A 19290-nucleotide genomic window follows, 5' to 3' on the forward strand; every position below is an offset into this window, starting at 1 on the left:
GAAAAATGGCAGACATTCCAATTTACCTTCACATAGGCCACAATCTTCAAAGAAATAGTTGCCAGGTAGAGGGAGTTCATTGCGAAATCCATCAGGTTCCACCAGTCATGGATGTATTCAGTAAATCCACCATCCCACATTTCCTTAATCTCACCCCAAATGAAACCTGAATAATGGAGGAAAACAGTTTATTTCTACATAGGGTCAGCCCTGCTCATCATAGAAGGATCCCCCCTCCAAGTGAATAAGGATGAAATTAAGGAATGAATTGGGGTCTCAGTGGAGTGAAGCCTTGAGAGACAATAATCACTTGCTTTCCTACTCCACCTCCCAGTTTTGAACTTGCCAAACCTGGTAGGCTTTTCCTGAAAATGCCCATATGTTATACTTTTCTGGGTACTACTCTCAGCATTTTTACTATAGTTACTGGAATGCTGTTGCAATTTTGGGTGCCTGATTCTACTTCCTTTCCATTTTGGAATGGGAATAATTTCATCAATAAATTAATTAGATCAGTATTATCCCATGTCCTTAGTTTCCACTGGGTTCAGGAAAGAGAACTTCTCAATGTGTTTTCAGGTGAGCAAGCTGATTATGGATCAAACTACCAGATGTTGGGGCTAAAGCTAGGCAATGGGGCCCAAAATAATTTATAACTCATTTTTTTTCATTTTTTCTCTCATTATGTAGAAGTTTTGTAAAATTTTACCTGATGACATGGATGTTTCTTCAGCCTTGGAATAAAGAAAATAGTAAAAGGTGTGGCTGTGGTCTAGGGCCGCACTTTCTCAGACTTTAAAGTACATGTGAATTACCTGAGGATCATGTTAAAATTCAGATCCTGGGTGGCACCTGAGGTTCTTTGTGTCAAATAATCTCCCAGGTGGTACTGATATTGCTGCTTTGGGGACCACAGTTTGAGTAGCAAGGACTTAGAAGATGGCCACGTGTTGGAGAGTCCAGTGCAATCTAATTATGCCTGGAGACTACTGGTAGGGCTGCTTTTACCATGATGTGTGAATTTCCCAGGTTTCCCCCTTGGTTGTGAAGTCAGTGTCCAAATAGAATGTAGACCCTGAACAAGAACTGGGTCGTGTGGAGTAGCCATGAGAAATGAACAGATTCATGTGCCCCTTGGTTATGGGAAAAGGTGCTTTGAATAGACTGATCAGCACTTGCTCTGCTTACCTTACTTGAGGCCTGTCCTGACTGATACTTGGCTTTGTCTCTAGACTAACTGACAGACAGCTTCTCTGTCCTTGAAGATATTAGGTTAGCAAAAGCAAGCCCTAGGTGTACTGCCAATCTCACCATGGACCAGACAATATTGAGTGACCAGCGCCCGGGACAGAAGGAACTACATTTCTGAGACTCCCAACAAAGTACTACCACACTGCATGGGGGTGGGGTGGGGGTGCCCTAGTTCAGAGCTAGTCTGGCTGCCTGTTCTAGCAGTTTATTTAAACAGGACCATCAGGCAGTCTGGCCATAGCTCCTGGTCCCTTTGACTTACCTAGAACCCAAGGCAATATCATCCATTCCACGACAGTTGGGGGAGGCCCCTGTACATGAAGGTCTGTCCTGACAATGTGCTGAGAAGCCAGGAGAAGCATAAAGAGGAAGGTCAAATAGGATGCTGTGTGGCAGATAAACTTGATAAAGGGTTTCTTGATGAACAGCCCAAGGTTGCTCCTGGGTGAGATCAGGTAGGCTATAGACAGCATGGGAAACAGGAACCCAATGGTCATGCAGGTTAGAAGCTTCACTACCCAGTGTTTCCGCCGCCATCCAGGGAAGCCGTCATACCACAGGGTGGCAAGCAACTGTTGGCAGTTGGGCTGAGCAACAAACTGGGAAAAGAAGAAAACAAGTTAGGCAACTGGAATGTCCAGGAGAAAGTCTACCATCGTAATACCTTTCCTAGTTTACAGTCAGCTCTGGCAAGGAGTTGCATGGCCAGTCCCCAGAAGAGACCTGTTTTCTAGGTGCCTGTGAATGCATCTAACCCCAGAGACGGCTCTTCATGCCAAACTATGAAACTAGATTTTCCTTAGTGTTCATTATTTTTTAATATATTAAAACAAAATCACTCTGTCTGGTTCATGGCATACCTTCCTATTGTCCCTCCCACCCTGTCAGAGTTGTGCTTCCTCAAACCTGGTTTTACATCAGAATCATCCACGGAACATTAAAAAATCTAAATCCCCTGGTCCTTCCACAGACCGACTAAATGAGACTCTGGGGTGTGGATGGAGGAGAGAGTAGAGCCTGGGTAGCTGTTTTACAAACTCTCCTGGGAACTTACATGCCTGTTAGCAGAGAATCATGGAGATATTTCATTTCAAATTGATTCACATCTGCTCATTCCCTCAGTCTGCGTGAGGTCATCATCAATGTCCACTCTGTTTGGGCAAACAGAAACTGGCAGAGAATAAACCCATGCGTGTAGCTAGGGTTTGAAATGAAAATGAGTTCTTTTTTATATTTTGTTTTTATTTTTCTTGATTTTGTTTTGAGCACCTCTTGGTTAGCTTGTAATGAATCAGGTTGCTACTGTGCCATCTATTTAACACCCTCTCTAGTCTAGACATGCAAAAGGAAAAAATATTTTGGGGCTGGCATTATGTTATTGTATACTAACCCAGCTGGGATTTTACTCAAAGGCAATCTACAAAGTGTCAGTGATTAATAATTAAGGAGTCATCAGCATTGCAAATCATTATCCAGCTGCTACTTCCTGGTAAGTGACTCAACAGGGAGCTCAACTGTCAACTATGATTTTAAATACTGCCTACATTTGACTACCCCAGCTTCCCATGGGACAGGTTAAACAGAGCTGCACCATTTAGCTTACTAGTACAAAGGAAATAAACCTCTTTCATCATTTACCCAACACCAAAGGTAAACTTGCCTAACTTTACTGTTAGTTTATCTGTGAAGGTCACTAGTTTCCCAGCACAACCATTCTTCTTCTCCTTGAGCACACAGCTGGACTACATTACCCAGGCTCCCTTGCAGTGAGGTGTGGCCACATGACTAATTTCTCACTGTGGGAAATGCTGTGTGGCACTACCAGGTCTGGCCTATAGAGGTCTCCCATGTGTGCTCCTCCATGTTCTTTTCCTTTTCTGACTGACTGGGATGTGATAACCTGGTGTGATCTAGGGGCTTCTGTCAGCCCCTGTCCCTCAATAACCATGTTAGCAGAACTAGCCTGCTGAATAAGAATACCTGTTTTGGACTGTTACATCACGGAGAAAGTTCTGTTGTGTGTGAGCCATTATATATTTTGGGGTCTAGCCTGTCCTAAAGAAGATTACTGGTATGAAACTACCAAAAATAAGCTCTAAAATGTTTTCATCCTGTGATGTCATTTCCTCCCAACATGTTCATGATCTCCATTATGTCCTGACACTTCCTTTCCACGCATTCATACACAAAAAGACAAAATCCTATAGTCCCTTTCTACTCTTTTTTTTTTTTTTGCCACAGTAGCCTATGCCAAAGGCTGGGATGATGAAGTCCAAGAAAATACAGAAAAGTCAAAGAGTAAAGCAAGACCTTTGCAGTAGAAGAACTGTTGGGAGCTCACAGTCTACTGAGGGAAACAGAAGCACAAAAGGAGAGTTATACAATTGTATAGTAAGGACACCGAAAGCGATATGACCACGGCATAATGGGAACACAAGGGAGGGACAAATCTGGATTGCTTAGCGAAGGCTTCCTGGAGTAGGTGATACCTGACTGGAGCATTAAAAGATGTGCAACAGTTGGCTAGGTGTGGGAGAGGAAAAGAAAAGAGAGTAAACCGCCAGAGCAGAGAGGATCGCATGACTAAGGCATAGAGGTGAAAAAGAGCCTGCCTTGTATGTGGGGGGCTACAGCAGTCAGGGTGGCTGCAGCTTAAATTGCAAGGCTGTGAATGGCAAGAGACCAGGCTGGAGAGGTAAACAGGGGTTAGAGAAGATCAAGACGATGGTCTTTGGCCATTAAAAATAGTATGGACTCAGCTGGGCACGGTGGCTCATGCCTGTAGTCCTGGAGCTTTGAGAGGCTGAGGCGGGGAGATCTCTTGACGCCAGGAATTCAAGACCAATCTTGCCAACATGGTGAAACCCCGTCTCTACTAAAAATACAAAAATTGTGGGGCGTGTTGGCGTGTACCTGTAATCCCAGCTACTCGGGTGGCTGAAGCAAGAGAATCGCTTGAACCCAGGAGGCAGAGGCTGCAGTGAGCAGAGATAGTGCCACTGCACTCCAGCCTGGGCAACAGAGTGAGACCCTGTCTCAAATAATAATAATAATAATAATAATAATAATAATAATAATAATAATAATAGAGGCCGAGGTGGGCAGATCACTTGAGGTCAGGAGTTTGAGGTCAGCCTGGCCAACATGATGAAATCCCGTTTCTACTAACAATACAAAAATTAGCTGGGCATGGTGATGTGCGCCTGTAATCTCAGCTACTCAGGAGGGTGGGGCAGGAGAATCGCTTGAGAGCAGAAGGTGGAGGTTGCAGTGAGCCGAGATTGCGCCACTACTGCACTCCACGCTGGGCAGCAGAGCGAGACTCCATCTCAAAAAACAAAAAAAACAAAAAAAACCATAGTATGAACCATTTTAAGAGCAATGAGAAGCCATAAGTTGTGTGTGTGTGTGTATGTAAAGTAGTATAATAAAGCAGTTGCAACTGGCTCTGTTGTTTACTAACTGTGTAACTGAACAAGTTCTACTCTGTTTTTTAATGTCTTCCTCTAAAGAATGGAGATAATAATATCTACCTTGTAGGGTTGCTGTGAGGATTAAGATCAGTTACTACATACGAAGTGCTTAGAACTATGCCTGGCACATAGTAAGGGCTCATTAAATCTTAGCTACATATATGATTATGCATGTAAGAAAATTAGATTTAGATGTTGAAAAGATCCTTCTGGTTACCGGGTGGAGGATGGATTAGAAGCAGAGGGCAGTCAAAACTAGAGGCAGAAAGATTAGTTAGAAAACTGTTGTCAATCTTGAACAAAATGATGGTGACTTAGACTAAGGAAATGGCAGTGGAAATGGAGAGATGTGGTCAGATTTGAAATGCAGTGAGGAGGCAGAATTGGCAGGATGTGCTGATGGATGGGGAATGGAGTAATGGATGGGGTGTGGGAGGTAAAGGGGAGGGAGGCTTCTCATTCAGGTGAATTGGTGATGGTAGTGCCATTAACTGAGAGAGGGAACACTGAAGATGAAACAGGTTTATGAAGTGCATGCCTTTTTAAGCCTGTCAAATTAGATTTGTCTGTGAGACATCTAAATGGAGATATCCGGATTGACATCAAATAATGATGTTATTTGGCAGGGATTAGCAGATTTTTCTGTAAAGGGCCACATAGTGTGGCTTTGCAGGCCACACTGTCACTGTTGTAGCTACCCAACTCAGCTGTTGCAGTGCAAACTCAGCCATAGACAATATGTACATGAATGGGCTTAGCTGTGTGCCAATAAAACTTTATTCACACAAACAGGCAGCAAATTGTAGTTTGCCAATCTCTGTCCTATGCTACTGCATCAGCCTGAACCAAACAGACATTTGGAGCTCTTCAGCAATGGTCTTGATGACCTCATGTGACTTCCGCTTATGTATTCCCAGAAACTCCAACCCCAGGAATCACTTTTTGCTAAGGCACAAATGCAGAAGTGAAGCTTCTTTTAATAGTGGATATACCATCCAACCTTTATCTTCAATGCCTCTGCTCTGATTTTCAATTTGGCTCAAGCTGGGCAATTTTAAAGTTGGACAGGTTTTTATCTTCTATTTTTATATCTGACAGAAGTAGTGTAGGGTGGTGTGGATTCTGGCAGAACAAACTGCAATTAGAATATGATAAGGGAAATTTTTATTAAGCCACCATGTAGTATCTAATCTAAACACATTTGTGAGCTTTGAAAGCACAATCCTGATTCTGCTTGCATACTGAAGTTCACATTTGACAGGTTATTTAATCAATCTCTAGTTGATTCTAAGAACACCTCAGAAAGAAGAATTACAGGAAAAACTGCAGAGTGTGTACCCACTAGATGCCTCATTGCACAAAAACTCAAACTGTCCAGAGCCTGGAGCAGTAGGTTTTTATTTTAATGAAGTCCAATTTGTAGTTTTTGTTGTTGTTGTAAGAATTAAGGAACGAGGAGAGAAACAAGAAGGTCGGCTCAACAGTCAACAGGTTTATTTCCAACCTGGGAGGGACGTCTGACTGAGTTAGGTCAGAAGTAGCAATCTCTTACAGACTAAGAGTTTTTAAGGATTCAGGGTGGGAGAGTTTATCAGAGGCTTGGACTGCTTCTGTGTCTCTCTGTGTCTCTTTGTTGTGCTTATCTGGGAGGGAGAGTTGTGTGTCTGTTCCCCTACATCTTTCCGCAGCTGCAGGCATATCCCTCGAGTCTGCTTTTAGCTTCCCTATCTTAGTGTACCTGAAGGGAAAGGAATGTGCTTATTAAGGCCCACTGTTTTACTGGAGCCCATTGTATGAGGGTGAAGTTTGGCAGTTACCCAAGAGACTTTCCCCTGCCTTCCTCCGTGCCCCAGCCTTCTTATCTGTGTTGTACTGTCTGCTCTTTTTTGGCTGCTTGTAGTTAAAAAAGAAGTGATTTCCTTGAAATGCATGAAGCTGGAAAGGCAGCTGGAGCTTAAAGTGGCAGTGTTTGTCTGAGATGATGGTGGTCCTGCTCTGTCATTCCAGACCCTACAGTTATAAAAGGACAAGGAGCGACGTGTTCTTTCTGGCTACTTCCTGCTGATGGGGGGAGCAGAAAGTTTTTTGGTCTTGGATTGGCTGCAGGAGCAACACCGTTTGTAGATGTTTTTGGATAGTTGTTTGCGAAATGGCCATTATTCTGTTGGCTTTTATGATTACCAGCTTAAATTTTTTTTTTCATTGTTAGGACGTTTTTCTGGGCTGTTAGAAGTTGCTTTCTCAGCTCTTTAGGCTTTGACTTGAGTGTGATGTATCCAGGAGGCGATTTCGGTAACAGATATAATTTAAACTGTAGAAGATAATAAAAGTTGAAAAACATTAAGCAAGACTAGAATTTAACAACAGGTGTGCTATAGTTTTTGAAACATAATTTTTACTTTTCAGTTTCCTATTTTTATTAAAAGACAAATTATGGTAGGACTGGTTTGCTTTATTATATTTGGCTTAATTATTTGTATACAATGCACCAAGAATAATTATTTGCCACACAGCCCTTTTAAATCGGCTTTGATGGAACTCTGTTATATAGAAGGAATTTGAGATAAGACATGTTAAAGCCAAGCCCAGCCATGGGTTTGTACCATTAAATACCTACGAGTTGGGTGAATTCATTTCTTATTAAGATAACTTGGGGTTCCTGGCCTGTCAGAAAGTGACATTCTTTACTTACTACAGATCAGAAATCCCGTACAGGGACTGTGTACACAAAATATGAGGCCAGTTTCCAAGGGTTTTATTGGTTCCGTAAGTCAAGTTTGATTCTTTTTTTTTTTTTTTATTACTATACTTTAAGTCTTAGGGTACATGTGCACAATGTGCAGGTTAGTTACATATGTATACATGTGCCATGCTGGTGTGCTACACCCATTAACTCATCATTTAGCATTAGGTATATCTCCTAATGCTATCCCTCCCCCCTCCCCCCACCCCAAAACAGTCCCCGAAGTGTGATGTTCCCCTTCCTGTGACCATGTGTTCTCATTGTTCAATTCCCATCTATGAGTGAGAACATGCGGTGTTTGGTTTTTTGTCCTTGTGATAGTTTACTGAGAATGATGATTTCCAATTTCATCCATGTCCCTACAAAGGACATGAACTCATCATTTTTTTATGGCTGCATAGTATTCCATGGTGTATATGTGCCACATTTTCTTAATCCAGTCTATCACTGTTGGACATTTGGGTTGGTTCCAAGTCTTTGCTATTGTGAATAGTGCCACAATAAACATACGTGTGCATGTGTCTTTATAGCAGCATGGTTTATAGTCCTTTGGATATACCCAGTAATGGGATGGATGGGTCAAATGGTATTTCTAGTTCTAGATCCCTGAGGAATCGCCACACTGACTTCCACAATGGTTGAACTAGTTTACAGTCCCACCAACAGTGTAAAAGTGTTCCTATTTCTCCACATCCTCTCCAGCACCTGTTGTTTCCTGACTTTTTAATGATCACCATTCTAACTGGTGTGAGATGGTATCTCATTGTGGTTTTGATTTGCATTTCTCTGATGGCCAGTGATGATGAGCATTTTTTCATGTGTCTTTTGGCTGCATAAATGTCTTCTTTTGAGAAGTGTCTGTTCATATCTTTTGCCCACTTTTTGATGGGGTTGTTTGTTTTTTTCTGGTAAATTTGTTTGAGTTCATTGTAGATTCTGGATATTAGCCCTTTGTCAGATGAGTAGGTTGCGAACATTTTCTCCCATTTTGTAGGTTGCCTGTTCACTCTGATGGTAGTTTCCTTTGCTGTGCAGAAGCTCTTTAGTTTAATTAGATCCCATTTGTCAATTTTGGCTTTTATTGCCATTGCTTTTGGTGTTTTAGACATGAAGTCCTTGCCCATGCCTATGTCCTGAATGGTAATGCCTAGGTTTTCTTCTAGGGTTTTTATGGTTTTAGGTCTAACATTTAAGTCTTTAATCCATCTTGAATTAATGTTTGTATAAGGTGTAAGGAAGGGATCCAGTTTCAGCTTTCTACATATGGCTAGCCAGTTTTCCCAGCACCATTTATTAAATAGGGAATCCTTTCCCCATTGCTTGTTTTTCTCAGGTTTGTCAAAGATCAGATAGTTGTAGATATGTGGCGTTATTTCTGACGGCTCTGTTCTGTTCCATTGATCTATATCTCTGTTTTGGTACCAGTACCATGCTGTTTTGATTACTGTAGCCTTGTAGTATAGTTTGAAGTCAGGTAGTGTGATGCCTCCAGCTTTGCTCTTTTGGCTTAGGATTGACTTGGCGATGCGGGCTCTTTTTTGGTTCCATATGAACTTTAAAGTAGTTTTTTCCAATTCTGTGAAGAAAGTCATTGGTAGCTTGATGGCGATGGCATTGAATCTATAAATTACTTTGGGCAGTGTGGCCATTTTCACAATATTGGTTCTTCCTACCCATGAGCATGGAATGTTCTTCCATTTGTTTGTATCCTCTTTTATTTCACTGAGCAGTGGTTTATAGTTCTCCTTGAAGAGGTCCTTCACATCCCTTGTAAGTTGGATTCCTAAGTATTTTATTCTCTTTGAAGCAATTGTGAATGGGAGTTCACTCATGATTTGGCTCTCTGTTTGTCTGTTATTGGTATATAAGAATGCTTGTTATTTTTGTACATTGATTTTGTATCCTGAGACTTTGCTGAAGTTGCTTATCAGCTTAAGGAGATTTTGGGCTGAGACAATGGGGTTTTCTAGATATACAATCATGTCATCTGCAAACAGGGACAATTTGATTTCCTCTTTTCCTAATTGAATACCCTTTATTTCCTTCTCCTGCCTAATTTCCCTGGCCAGAACTTCCAACACTATGTTGAATAGGAGTGGTGAGAGAGGGCATCCCTGTCTTGTGCCAGTTTTCAAAGGGAGTGCTTCCAGTTTTTGCCCATTCAGCACACCATTGCAGTAAAAGCCTTGGTAAAGTAACCAGTTTTTTTTTTTAATTGTGTTCTGTTAGAAAAGAAAATAGATTCTTATTGCATTGATGCAAACAACTATATCATTGTAATTTAAGAATACTTACAACTAGGTTTTTTTTTGTTTGTTTGTTTGTTTTTTGAGACGGAGTCTTGCTCTGTCGCCCACACTGGAGTGCAGTGGCGAGATCTCAGCTCACTGCAAGCTCCGCCTCCTGGGTTTACGCCATTCTCCTGCCTCAGCCTCCCGAGTAGCTGGGACCACAGGTGCCCGCCACCGTGCCTGGCTAAGTTTTTTGTATTTTTAGTAGAGACAGGGTTTCACGGTGTTAGCCAGGATGGTCTCAATCTCCTGACCTCGTGATCCGCCCACCTCGGCCTCCCAAAGTGCTGGGATTACAGGCGTGAGCCACTGCGCCTGGCCTACTTATAACTAGTTTTTAAATTCTAGAGAAACTAGGCAGAGAGAAACAAACACGCTTTAAATTCTATTCACAGGAGTATACTTAGTTGTTAAAGGCTGTAGCTAGCTTAAGACAAGTTTTCTTGACTCTGAAAAATAAGATAAAGATTAGCAGTGTTCTAAGTAAAAGGTAAAAATTTATTTTTTTATTAGTTTATTCCATTTTATTAACCTTTGTTTTGCTTTATGTTTATAAACATTTTAGCTTTTTATGAGTTCTGTACGTTTTATTGTTGTTATGAGTAACCGGCATTTGAGAGCATTTGTTAAAGTTCCAAAGCTTGAATATAAACAATGTTTTGAAGAGAATTAAAACAAAATAACAATTGTCTGTAAATAACAAAATGTCCAGTTTGGATACAGTTAGAAACACAATTGACAAAGAAATTTGGTTATTTTTGTGGCTTACAATAACCCAACATAACAACTTTAATTGTGATTAATAGCACATATTCAGACATAAGAACCTTAGACATTCCATACAGTTTTGGAACATATGTTAATAATATTCCCTAAAATATAATGTATTAGACATTATTTTCGCAATTTTATGTTGCCAAATAATCCTGTTTACCTCTTTTTTGGATGGTTCAGGGGCCTTGCGCAGCACCCAAAAGCCAGTGGTTAGGAAAAACAACCTTGAAAGTAAAGTTTGATTTTGAAAAGACTGTTAAATATGTTTAAAATTTAAAACCCTTGATATTATGAAATAGAGCTTTAGATTATCATAAGTTGTTTTTCTGTTTGTTTGTTTTGTTTTGTTTTGCCAAAATGATAAGATAACAATCTGGAAAAACCAAAAACCATTTATTAGCCTTTTCATTTACATGAAAATTGTGTTTAAGAGAGAAAGTTAAATTTTACCCTTGTATTAGTTTGCTATTAATGTTAACCTTAATTTTAATGAAACCTTATAGATAATTCTGTTTAATTTTAACCAGTTTGACCATGAAATAAGATTTTTACATACCTGTTATAACCCTTGACAAGTTTTGCTAAAGAGTAGATTAGCATTTTAAGAAAACTTTGTGGTGCTTTTATTTTAGTGTTTAATTTACAGAAAAGAAATATAATATTCTTTTGAGTTTAGTTAATGTGTTTACACAGAGTTTTATTTGCAGGATTAGTTTTTATAGTGTCTTTATAATTTGCTTAAACCATCCACTTTATTTTATTTAATTTTAAGACAATTTTTTATTTTTAAGCAAAATGTACATTTGTATGCCTTCTTATAATTTTTAAGAAAAACAATTTTTAGTGTTTTTATACACCTTGCATGCAAATTCATGTTTAGCAGTTTTAATTACATGTTATAATGGTAACTTTTAGCAATTTTTAACTTTAATGTAAAACCTGTTAATTTTTTTTCGTGACTTGAAACTAAAAATAATGACTCATTTTGTAATTTGGGCAAAGTAGCGCTGAAATATAATGCTTTTTTCTTTCGATGTTAAATGCTTGGGTAAAATCGGAAGGTGAGTGCTTAGGTAGAAATAAGTAACTACTGAACTGGTGGGAGCAAGGTTTAGTTGGGCAATACTGTTTATGATACTGACAAGTGAAGGCTTATTAGTTCCAAAAGTGCTGGCTTTATTTTTGTAGTCACAGAGTAATCTAAAGGCAAGGCTTACCCAGCTCCTGGCTCCCACATGAACGTTATTTATGTAGTATGCCAGATTTTTTTTCAAGGTGCACTAGCCACTGAGGATATTTTTACTGGTGGGAACTGAGATTTTCTAGACGCATAAATTAACTGCTAATGCTGGTTTATTTTAGGGACATGTTCATTGAAACAATATTCTTTCTTAGCTTGAATCCTAAATTTTGTTCCCTTATTATCTCGTTAAAGTGATGGATATGTTTGTACAATGAAGATAACTTTTTTTGCATTTTTAGGTTAGAGCTTCAGCATGGGAATTATACTTTGACACAGAAAATTAGGTCTGTAAGTGAAATTAATAATAAAGTGTTCTGGAAAGAAGGATACTCTGCCTTACAACCTCAAGAGAAAAATATACGACACTAAGGCCTGGTTCTTTCTTCCCTTATTGTTTTGTCATTTTCCCCAACTTTGGGAACTAAAATCTCTTTGCTTAAATGTTGAAATTATAAATTGAAACAGACTCTTGGGTTTTGTTATAAAGGCAAAGTAATAATACTTCTATGTATTTTATAGGGTTATATAATATAATAACTCGAATCCATGGTTAGATTTGACTGAACCTACATAGATTCTAATCTGACAGACTTACTGTTGTCGTATCTAAGAAATCATTGCCCAATCCAAGGTCACAAAGACTCACACCATTGTTTTCTTCTCAGAGATTGATAGCTTTAGCTTTTATATTTAGGTATTTAATCCATTTGCACATTTTGTGAGGTAGAGGCCCAATTGCATTTGCTTGCATGTGGATATACATTTCCCAGCACTATTTTTTGAAAACACTACTATTTCCCCATTATATTGTTTTGACACCTTTGTTGAAAATCAATTAACCATAAAAGTAAGGAAAATTTGGAGAATATTACCATTTTAACAATATGAAGTCTTCTAGTCCACGAACATGGAATATCTTTCCACTTACGTAGATCTTCTTTAGTTTCTTTGAACAGTGTTTTATGGTTTTTTTCAGTGTACAAGTCTTACACTTCTTTTGTTAAATTTATTCCTAAGTATTTTATTGTTTTTAATGTAAATGGAATTGTTTTCTTAATTTCATTTTTGGATTGTTCATTGCTAGTGTATAGAAACTGTCAAAAGACAAAATCTCAACAAATTTAGTTATAGATCTAATTGGCTTTTTTCATGATGTATGAATCAGGGAAGCCTCCATTCTACAAAATAGAATGAGACATTCCATTCTACTAGGCAATAGCAGAACAGTGGGTTTTGTAAGGTGGGAAAAAGGAAACAGAACAATAGGAAAAAAAATATCGGTTAACATCAGGTTACTTTTTTTGGCAAGGGTTAAAACAGAGGCATCTTCCATATTACATGGACTCAGGTGGAGTGGAATCTCCTATTTTCAGGAAAAACTGGTCTGTTTGGGGATATACCTGCTTTCTTAAAGTTTTAGTTTGATTATATGGCACTTAGCAGGTGATTCCATTTTGGTTTGGTCTGGTCTGTTGGGGCCTAGTATGGGAGCTCAGTCCAAAACAATGGCCTTCCATAATTTTTGTTGAACAAAACACAATTGATTTTGTATGTTATCTTGCAACCTTGCCCAACTCATTTATCAGCCCTAATAATTTTTGTTGTTGATACCTTAGGATTTTCTCTGTACAAGGTCATGTCACCAGTGAATAGAGACAATTTTAATTCTTCCTTTCCAAACTGGAAGCCTATTATTTCTTTTTCTTACCTAGTTGACCTGGCTAGAATCTTCAGTATGATGATGAATAGAAGTGCTGTCAATGGACATCCCTGTCTTTTTCCTGATGTTAGAAGAAAAGCTTTCAAGTTTCCTATTAAGTGTGATGTTAGCTATGGGTTTTTAACAGATGGCCTTTATCAGGCTGAAGAAATTCTCTTCTATTCACAGTTTTCCATGTGTTTTTATCATGTAAGTTTGTTGAATTTTGATAAATGCTTCTTCTGTGTCAAATGAAATGATCATGCGTGGTTTTGTCTTTCCTTTCATTAATGTAATGTATTACATTGATTGATTTTTGTTATGTTGAATCACCCTCATATTCCTGGGATAAATTCTACTCAGTCATAGTGTTTAATTCTTTTTTATTTTATTATTTTTTTTGAGATGGAGTCTTGCTCTGTCGCCCAGGCTGGAGTGCAGTGGCACGATCTTGGCTCACTGCAAGCTCCACCTCCCGGGTTCAGGCCATTCTCCTGCCTCAGCCTCCCGAGTAGCTGGGAGTACAGGTGCCTGCCACCACACCCAGCTATTTTTTTTTTGTATTTTTAGTAGAGATGGGGTTTCACCATGTTAGCCAGGATGGTCTCAATCTCCTGACCTCCTGATCCACAGGCCTCCACTTCCCAAAGTGTTGGGATTACAGGCGTGAGCCACCACACCTGGCCCATAGTGTCTAATTCTTTTTATATGTTGCTGGATTTAGATTGCTTTTTCTTTAGCCTGTTGTTTGACCCAATTGTTGTCTACTGCCTCAGGCAGCCTTCATATTAAACAACTGTTGCTGATTTTTTTAAACAAATGCCCCCAGGAAAAGAACTATTGGTACTGAGTCAGATCACATGAAGACCAGTCCTGGGAATTGGGCTTTTTAACGAAGTTGCCTGACAGATAATGACAGTTCTCTGGGGTTGGGTCTATTTGGGGTGCTCCAAACCCAGTTTGCTCCTCTTCAGTGGGTGCCAGGCTGCTGCTTTTTATAGCTACTATGGTTCCAAGGCTGTGAGTTTTCAAAGCTGCTGTTGAGCTGGGTAAAGGAAGATGGGAATTGGGCAAATTAAAATACCACAAAACTTGCTTTTCTTCAAAAACTTAGCTGTTTTACTTGAGTAAATACTCCTCTGATCATTGTAAACATTTGCTTAATTTCCAGAATTGTGAAAAAGTTAATTTAAAAAAATTTTCAATGTCTTGTAGCTTTTGTGCAAGAGTAGATTGTCAGAACTCTGCCATTCTGGAAGTGCTTTCCCTTGTAACTTTTTAACTTTTCATGGGAAGTTATGCTGTTCTATTTGTGTGTGGGTTAGTGCAAATGATAGTCCTTGCCCAATGAATTCCCTTCCTCAGGGGTTTAAAAAGTTTAAGGAATATAGCAGCTTCTTCTTCTTTTTTTTCTCTTTTTGAGACAGAGTCTCGCTCTGTTGCCCAGACTGGAGTGTAGTGGCACGATCTCAGCTCACTGCAATCTCTGCCTCCCTGGCTCAAGCAATTCTCATGCCTCAGCCTCCCGAGTAGCTGGGATTACAGGTGCATGCCACCACACGCAGGTAATTTTTGTGTTTTTAGTAGAGAGGGGGTTTTGCCATGTTACCCCCCAAGCCTGGTCTTGAACTCCTGGGCTCAAGCAATCCATTCACCTAGATCTCCCAAAGTGCTGAGATTACTGGAATGAGTCACTGTGCCCGGCCTCTAGCAGCTTTTACTTCTTCTCCTTTTTTTTTTTTTTTTTTTGACGGAGTCTCACTCTGTCACCAGGCTAGAGTGCAGTGGTGTGATATCTGTTCACTGCAACGTCGGCCTCCTGGGTTCAAGCAATTCTCCTGCCTCAGCCTCCCGAGTAACTAGGACTACAGGCGCACACCACCATGCCTGGCTAATTTTTTGTATTTTTAGTAGGGACAAGGTTTCACCATGTTGGCCAGGATGGTCTTGATCTCTTGACCTCGTGATCTGCCCACCTTGGCCTCCCAAAGTGCTGGGATTACAGGCGTGAGCCACCGCGCCCGGCCAGCTTCTTAAAAGCTATAAGACTGAATGTTGGTCAAGGACTGGGAGCTTGTCTTATTCTTCATTATATTCCCAACATTTTGCAAAATGCCTGGTACAAGATGGATGCTGAATAGATATTTGTTGTATGAGTGATTGAATAAATAGCTCTGCACTGGATAAATCTTGGTGGAATACTCTCTTTCCAAATTCTTCCTTCCTTAGTGTGTGAAGGGAGTATAGTAGCTAAGACAAGTCTCCTGGGAGTTGCAACTAGGAACTACTCTTAACATTGGAAGATTACATATCAAAGATTGAGCTCTTATAATGTGCCAGCAACTGTACTGGATTTTTTATATGCATCATCTCACAGCAACGCTAATGGCAGATATAGAATTATATCATTTTACAGCTGATAGGACAGAGCCCAAGGTCACATTTCTTGGTAAATGGTGGAGCCAGGACTGGGGAACTAGCTTGGTTGATTCCATAGACCAAGCTTTTAAACACTACACTCTCTGACAATCCATGGATGGTATGATCAGAGGCATGCAGAAAGCTAAATTTCCCAGTATCTTCCCCATTGGCCTTGCCGCCAGTGATTGAAATGCCCACATAATTTATTGCTTTGGATTAAAGCATTGAAACTATATTCATGTTTGTAGGAAGTGGTAATATACAAAACTATCAACTACCTTAACAGCTTAAAGTGGGTATATCATATTAGACAGTTAAGGGTCCTGAAGGCTAGCAAAGCCCAGAAGTGATGGGGCCCGCCCCAGGCCAGATCTGTATGGAATCCCCCTGCTTAATCTGTCTAAATCTTTTCTTCACAAATGAGCTGGGATCCTCACTGCAGTTGTTGGGTGTTTTCCCTCTTCAGTGCTTCAGTTCTGCAATACTCCCAGACAAGGGCTGAACATTATTGTATTTTTTCCTTACTGCACACAACTTTTGGAAAAGCCCTGGCTTTCTTTGACATAAAGCTGTGTTGTCAATGGAGGGGCCCAGTGGCTCTTGGCACCTCCTAGGAATATTTCTTGATAGGAATAATGTCAGGTTCTACTGGAAAGAGACCACTCCTCTGCCAGAAAACTAGCAAAATAGCTTTGATTTCACTGCAGCAGAGTTCTGAATTTTTTCATTTGGTGAAGAGAATTATCTTCCCAGCCCCTCACCAGTCTATTGTATGTGACTTTTGTTTCTACAGCTGTTTAAAGGATCAATAGGATTTAATGCCTGATTCACATGCTTAACTCAAGGCAGAGTAGAATTTGACTTGCTTACTGCAAGGGAAGTGCAAGATTAATGTGATTCAGTTTAGGCCTTTCAACAAGTATTTTGGAGTACCTGGTTTGTGCCCAGCTCCGTGTGGCCTGTGGGAGAGGGTCATCACAACAGAGACCAGCCATGATTCTGGCCTGCAGGAGCTCTTTTGAAGGGATACTAGCCTAACTCATGCGAAACAAGTAACGGGGCAATAATGTTTGTGTTCAGACGCCCACATAAATGGTACAGATGGTAAACATGTCAGGTTTCCAGATGGTTGGCTCTTACAGACTGATTAAGGCCACTCCTCTCCAAATCAGGAGATTGTTTTGCCAAGTAAGGACATGAGAAAAGCCCACACTCCTTTGATCTCCTGTTACCACCATTTTATAAAAGAAAGGACGGAATAAAGGACAGTCATTCAATCTAGATCTATTTAGCTTTAGGAAAACCTCACTGCTTTGTCATGAGGCACCACACTTTGGGATCTTAGAGCATTCAGAGATGGAAAAAATCAGCTGGCACTAGAGTCCTAAGAAAAGGCTGCGGTGAATAATGAAATCAGAAAATCACTTCCTTCTGGAAGCCCTCCCTGACTGCTTCAGCCAGAGGTGTGACCTCTCTCTCCTTGAGCCCATACCACTTTGCTTTTTCCTTGTGGTACCTCTCAGAGCCTACCTTGTGTTACATGTACTTCTATGTAGAATCAGTGACTCAGCCTTCTTAGTAGACGGTAAGCTTAGGAAGTGGAGGAACACTTCTATATATGTCATTTCTTACCCCCAAAGGTCTTTGCAGGCATTTACTGTTTTTGTTAAAGTGAAAAAATTCTTCATTCCATCCCTGCTAAAATTTACACCTGAATGTTTAACTGCCTAGTGGGCATTTCTCCTTGGCTGCTAAAACATATTTCAAACACATAATCCACACAGAACTCTTCCCCGCCGCAGCATCCCCAAACACACACACACGTTTCTCTTTTCACCTTGCAGTCTATATTCCCTTAAATCATTTCCCTAGTAGAAGTCTTAATAGTCACAGATAAAATGTACACAGAACTTTCTAAGTTTTGGATACTTTTAAAAGCAGTTTATATGTATTAACAAACCTAGGAGGTTGGTCCTATTATTACATCCATTTTACAGATGAGAAAACTGAGGCTCAGAGAGGTTAAATAGTAATAATAACAACATCTAACATTTGAGTGACTACTGGATGTCAAACATTGTATTTAAGTGCTCATTTAAGAATAATGAGTTACAGATAGACCTCCGTGATAATTAATTGAGTCACCACTCCTTGAGGAGGCAATGAAAAAAAAGGGAAAGTCCTCTCATAGAAGCAGAGGATCTGGTCGTGGGGATGGGCTTTTGAGAAGTAAGCCAGGCTGTGAGGTAGAGAAAAGCCACAGCAGTAAGCTTCCAGTGGCTCCATTAGGAATGGACAATGGTCAGAGGAGAAATATCTTTGTTACCCTGCTCAGTCCACCCTGTTCCCTGCTAGAAAAGCTATCAGCAAGAAAAGCATTAGGATAAAAACAAGTCAGTTTCACAGTTAAGTCACCTAACTGGTTATTTTCAGATTATTTTAAGTTTTTAGGTGTGTACAAAAAAGCTCAATAGGTGTGACTGAAAGAAAGGTCACCTTGACACATGTTTAATATTCAGAGGTTTATAAAGCAGTAAAGGTCTGTGGTTCTCTAAAGTAATTGGTAGTGAGTTATGTTCCTATGTTTCCTAAAAGAAATCAGCTGACTTTGAGCTGGGAGACTTACAGCTGTGAACGCTTCTTCCTTTAGTCCATTTAGAGGAAAAGAAAATTTGAAGGGTGAGAATGAGTCGTCCCCTATACCAGAGGAGAGGGTGAGGATCAGGAAGAAACAGCAGTTACTGGCTATAGTAAGATCTGAGGTAAGGGTCTTTCTGGGAGGTTTGAAAAAGTCTACTGATCTTTTAAGAACTGCATCCTACTCCCTTCAGTGAATGGCTGAACATAGAAATGGGCCCAATGTATACTGTGTTAGATTTCAGTTCTTCAGAAGATAGTCCGGTTGTGTGTAAGGATGTGTTTAAAAACCCGCCTCTACAGAAATGACCCTCAAGAGAATGAGTTTTGTTTTTAGTTGCCAATCAAGCTGGGCTCTGAAGAGGAGAAAAACGCCCAAAAGGGAAATCAGTGGCAATGCAAAAGTTCCCGAAGAGGAAGAAATGTTCAAGCACCTTTCTTCCCTCACCATTGTAGTGAGCTTGCTGAGTCATACTTTCATTAAGCAGTGCAGCATTTTTTTTTTTTTTTTTTTTTTGTAAACCACTGCAGCAGACATTTGAGATCAAGAAATAGGTTTTGACAAAAGTTTAGGTCCAGATAATGATTGGAAATAGCCCCTACCTTTTACATGTACTCTCTGTCTAGCGCAGTTTAATATTTAACCACTCAGATCACTAATCCATGGGGAGTTTTATTTTTTAAAAAGGAGATATGTTCTTACCCAAGGATTACTGAGACATTTTGTTCTAAGCTGGCTCTGTTGTTGCAATTAGCTA

The 19290-nt window shown here is 39.9% G+C and overlaps 1 protein-coding gene across 1 annotated transcript in view; it reads right to left on the bottom strand.

Moving 5' to 3' along the window:
* The window catches only part of TRPC5 (transient receptor potential cation channel subfamily C member 5), a 322611-nt gene that overhangs the window by 90575 nt on the left and 212746 nt on the right, over positions 1 to 19290 (bottom strand). Inside the window, exons 4-5 of the mRNA XM_054471093.1 lie at positions 1514 to 1850; positions 27 to 166 (exon numbers count right to left, since the gene is read on the bottom strand). Of these exons, the coding sequence (XP_054327068.1) occupies positions 27 to 166; positions 1514 to 1850 (477 nt within the window). The remainder of the gene's footprint in view (positions 1 to 26; positions 167 to 1513; positions 1851 to 19290) is intronic.

This window comes from Pongo pygmaeus, chromosome X (assembly GCF_028885625.2).
Source record: "Pongo pygmaeus isolate AG05252 chromosome X, NHGRI_mPonPyg2-v2.0_pri, whole genome shotgun sequence".
Classification (NCBI taxonomy): Eukaryota; Metazoa; Chordata; class Mammalia; order Primates; family Hominidae; genus Pongo; species Pongo pygmaeus.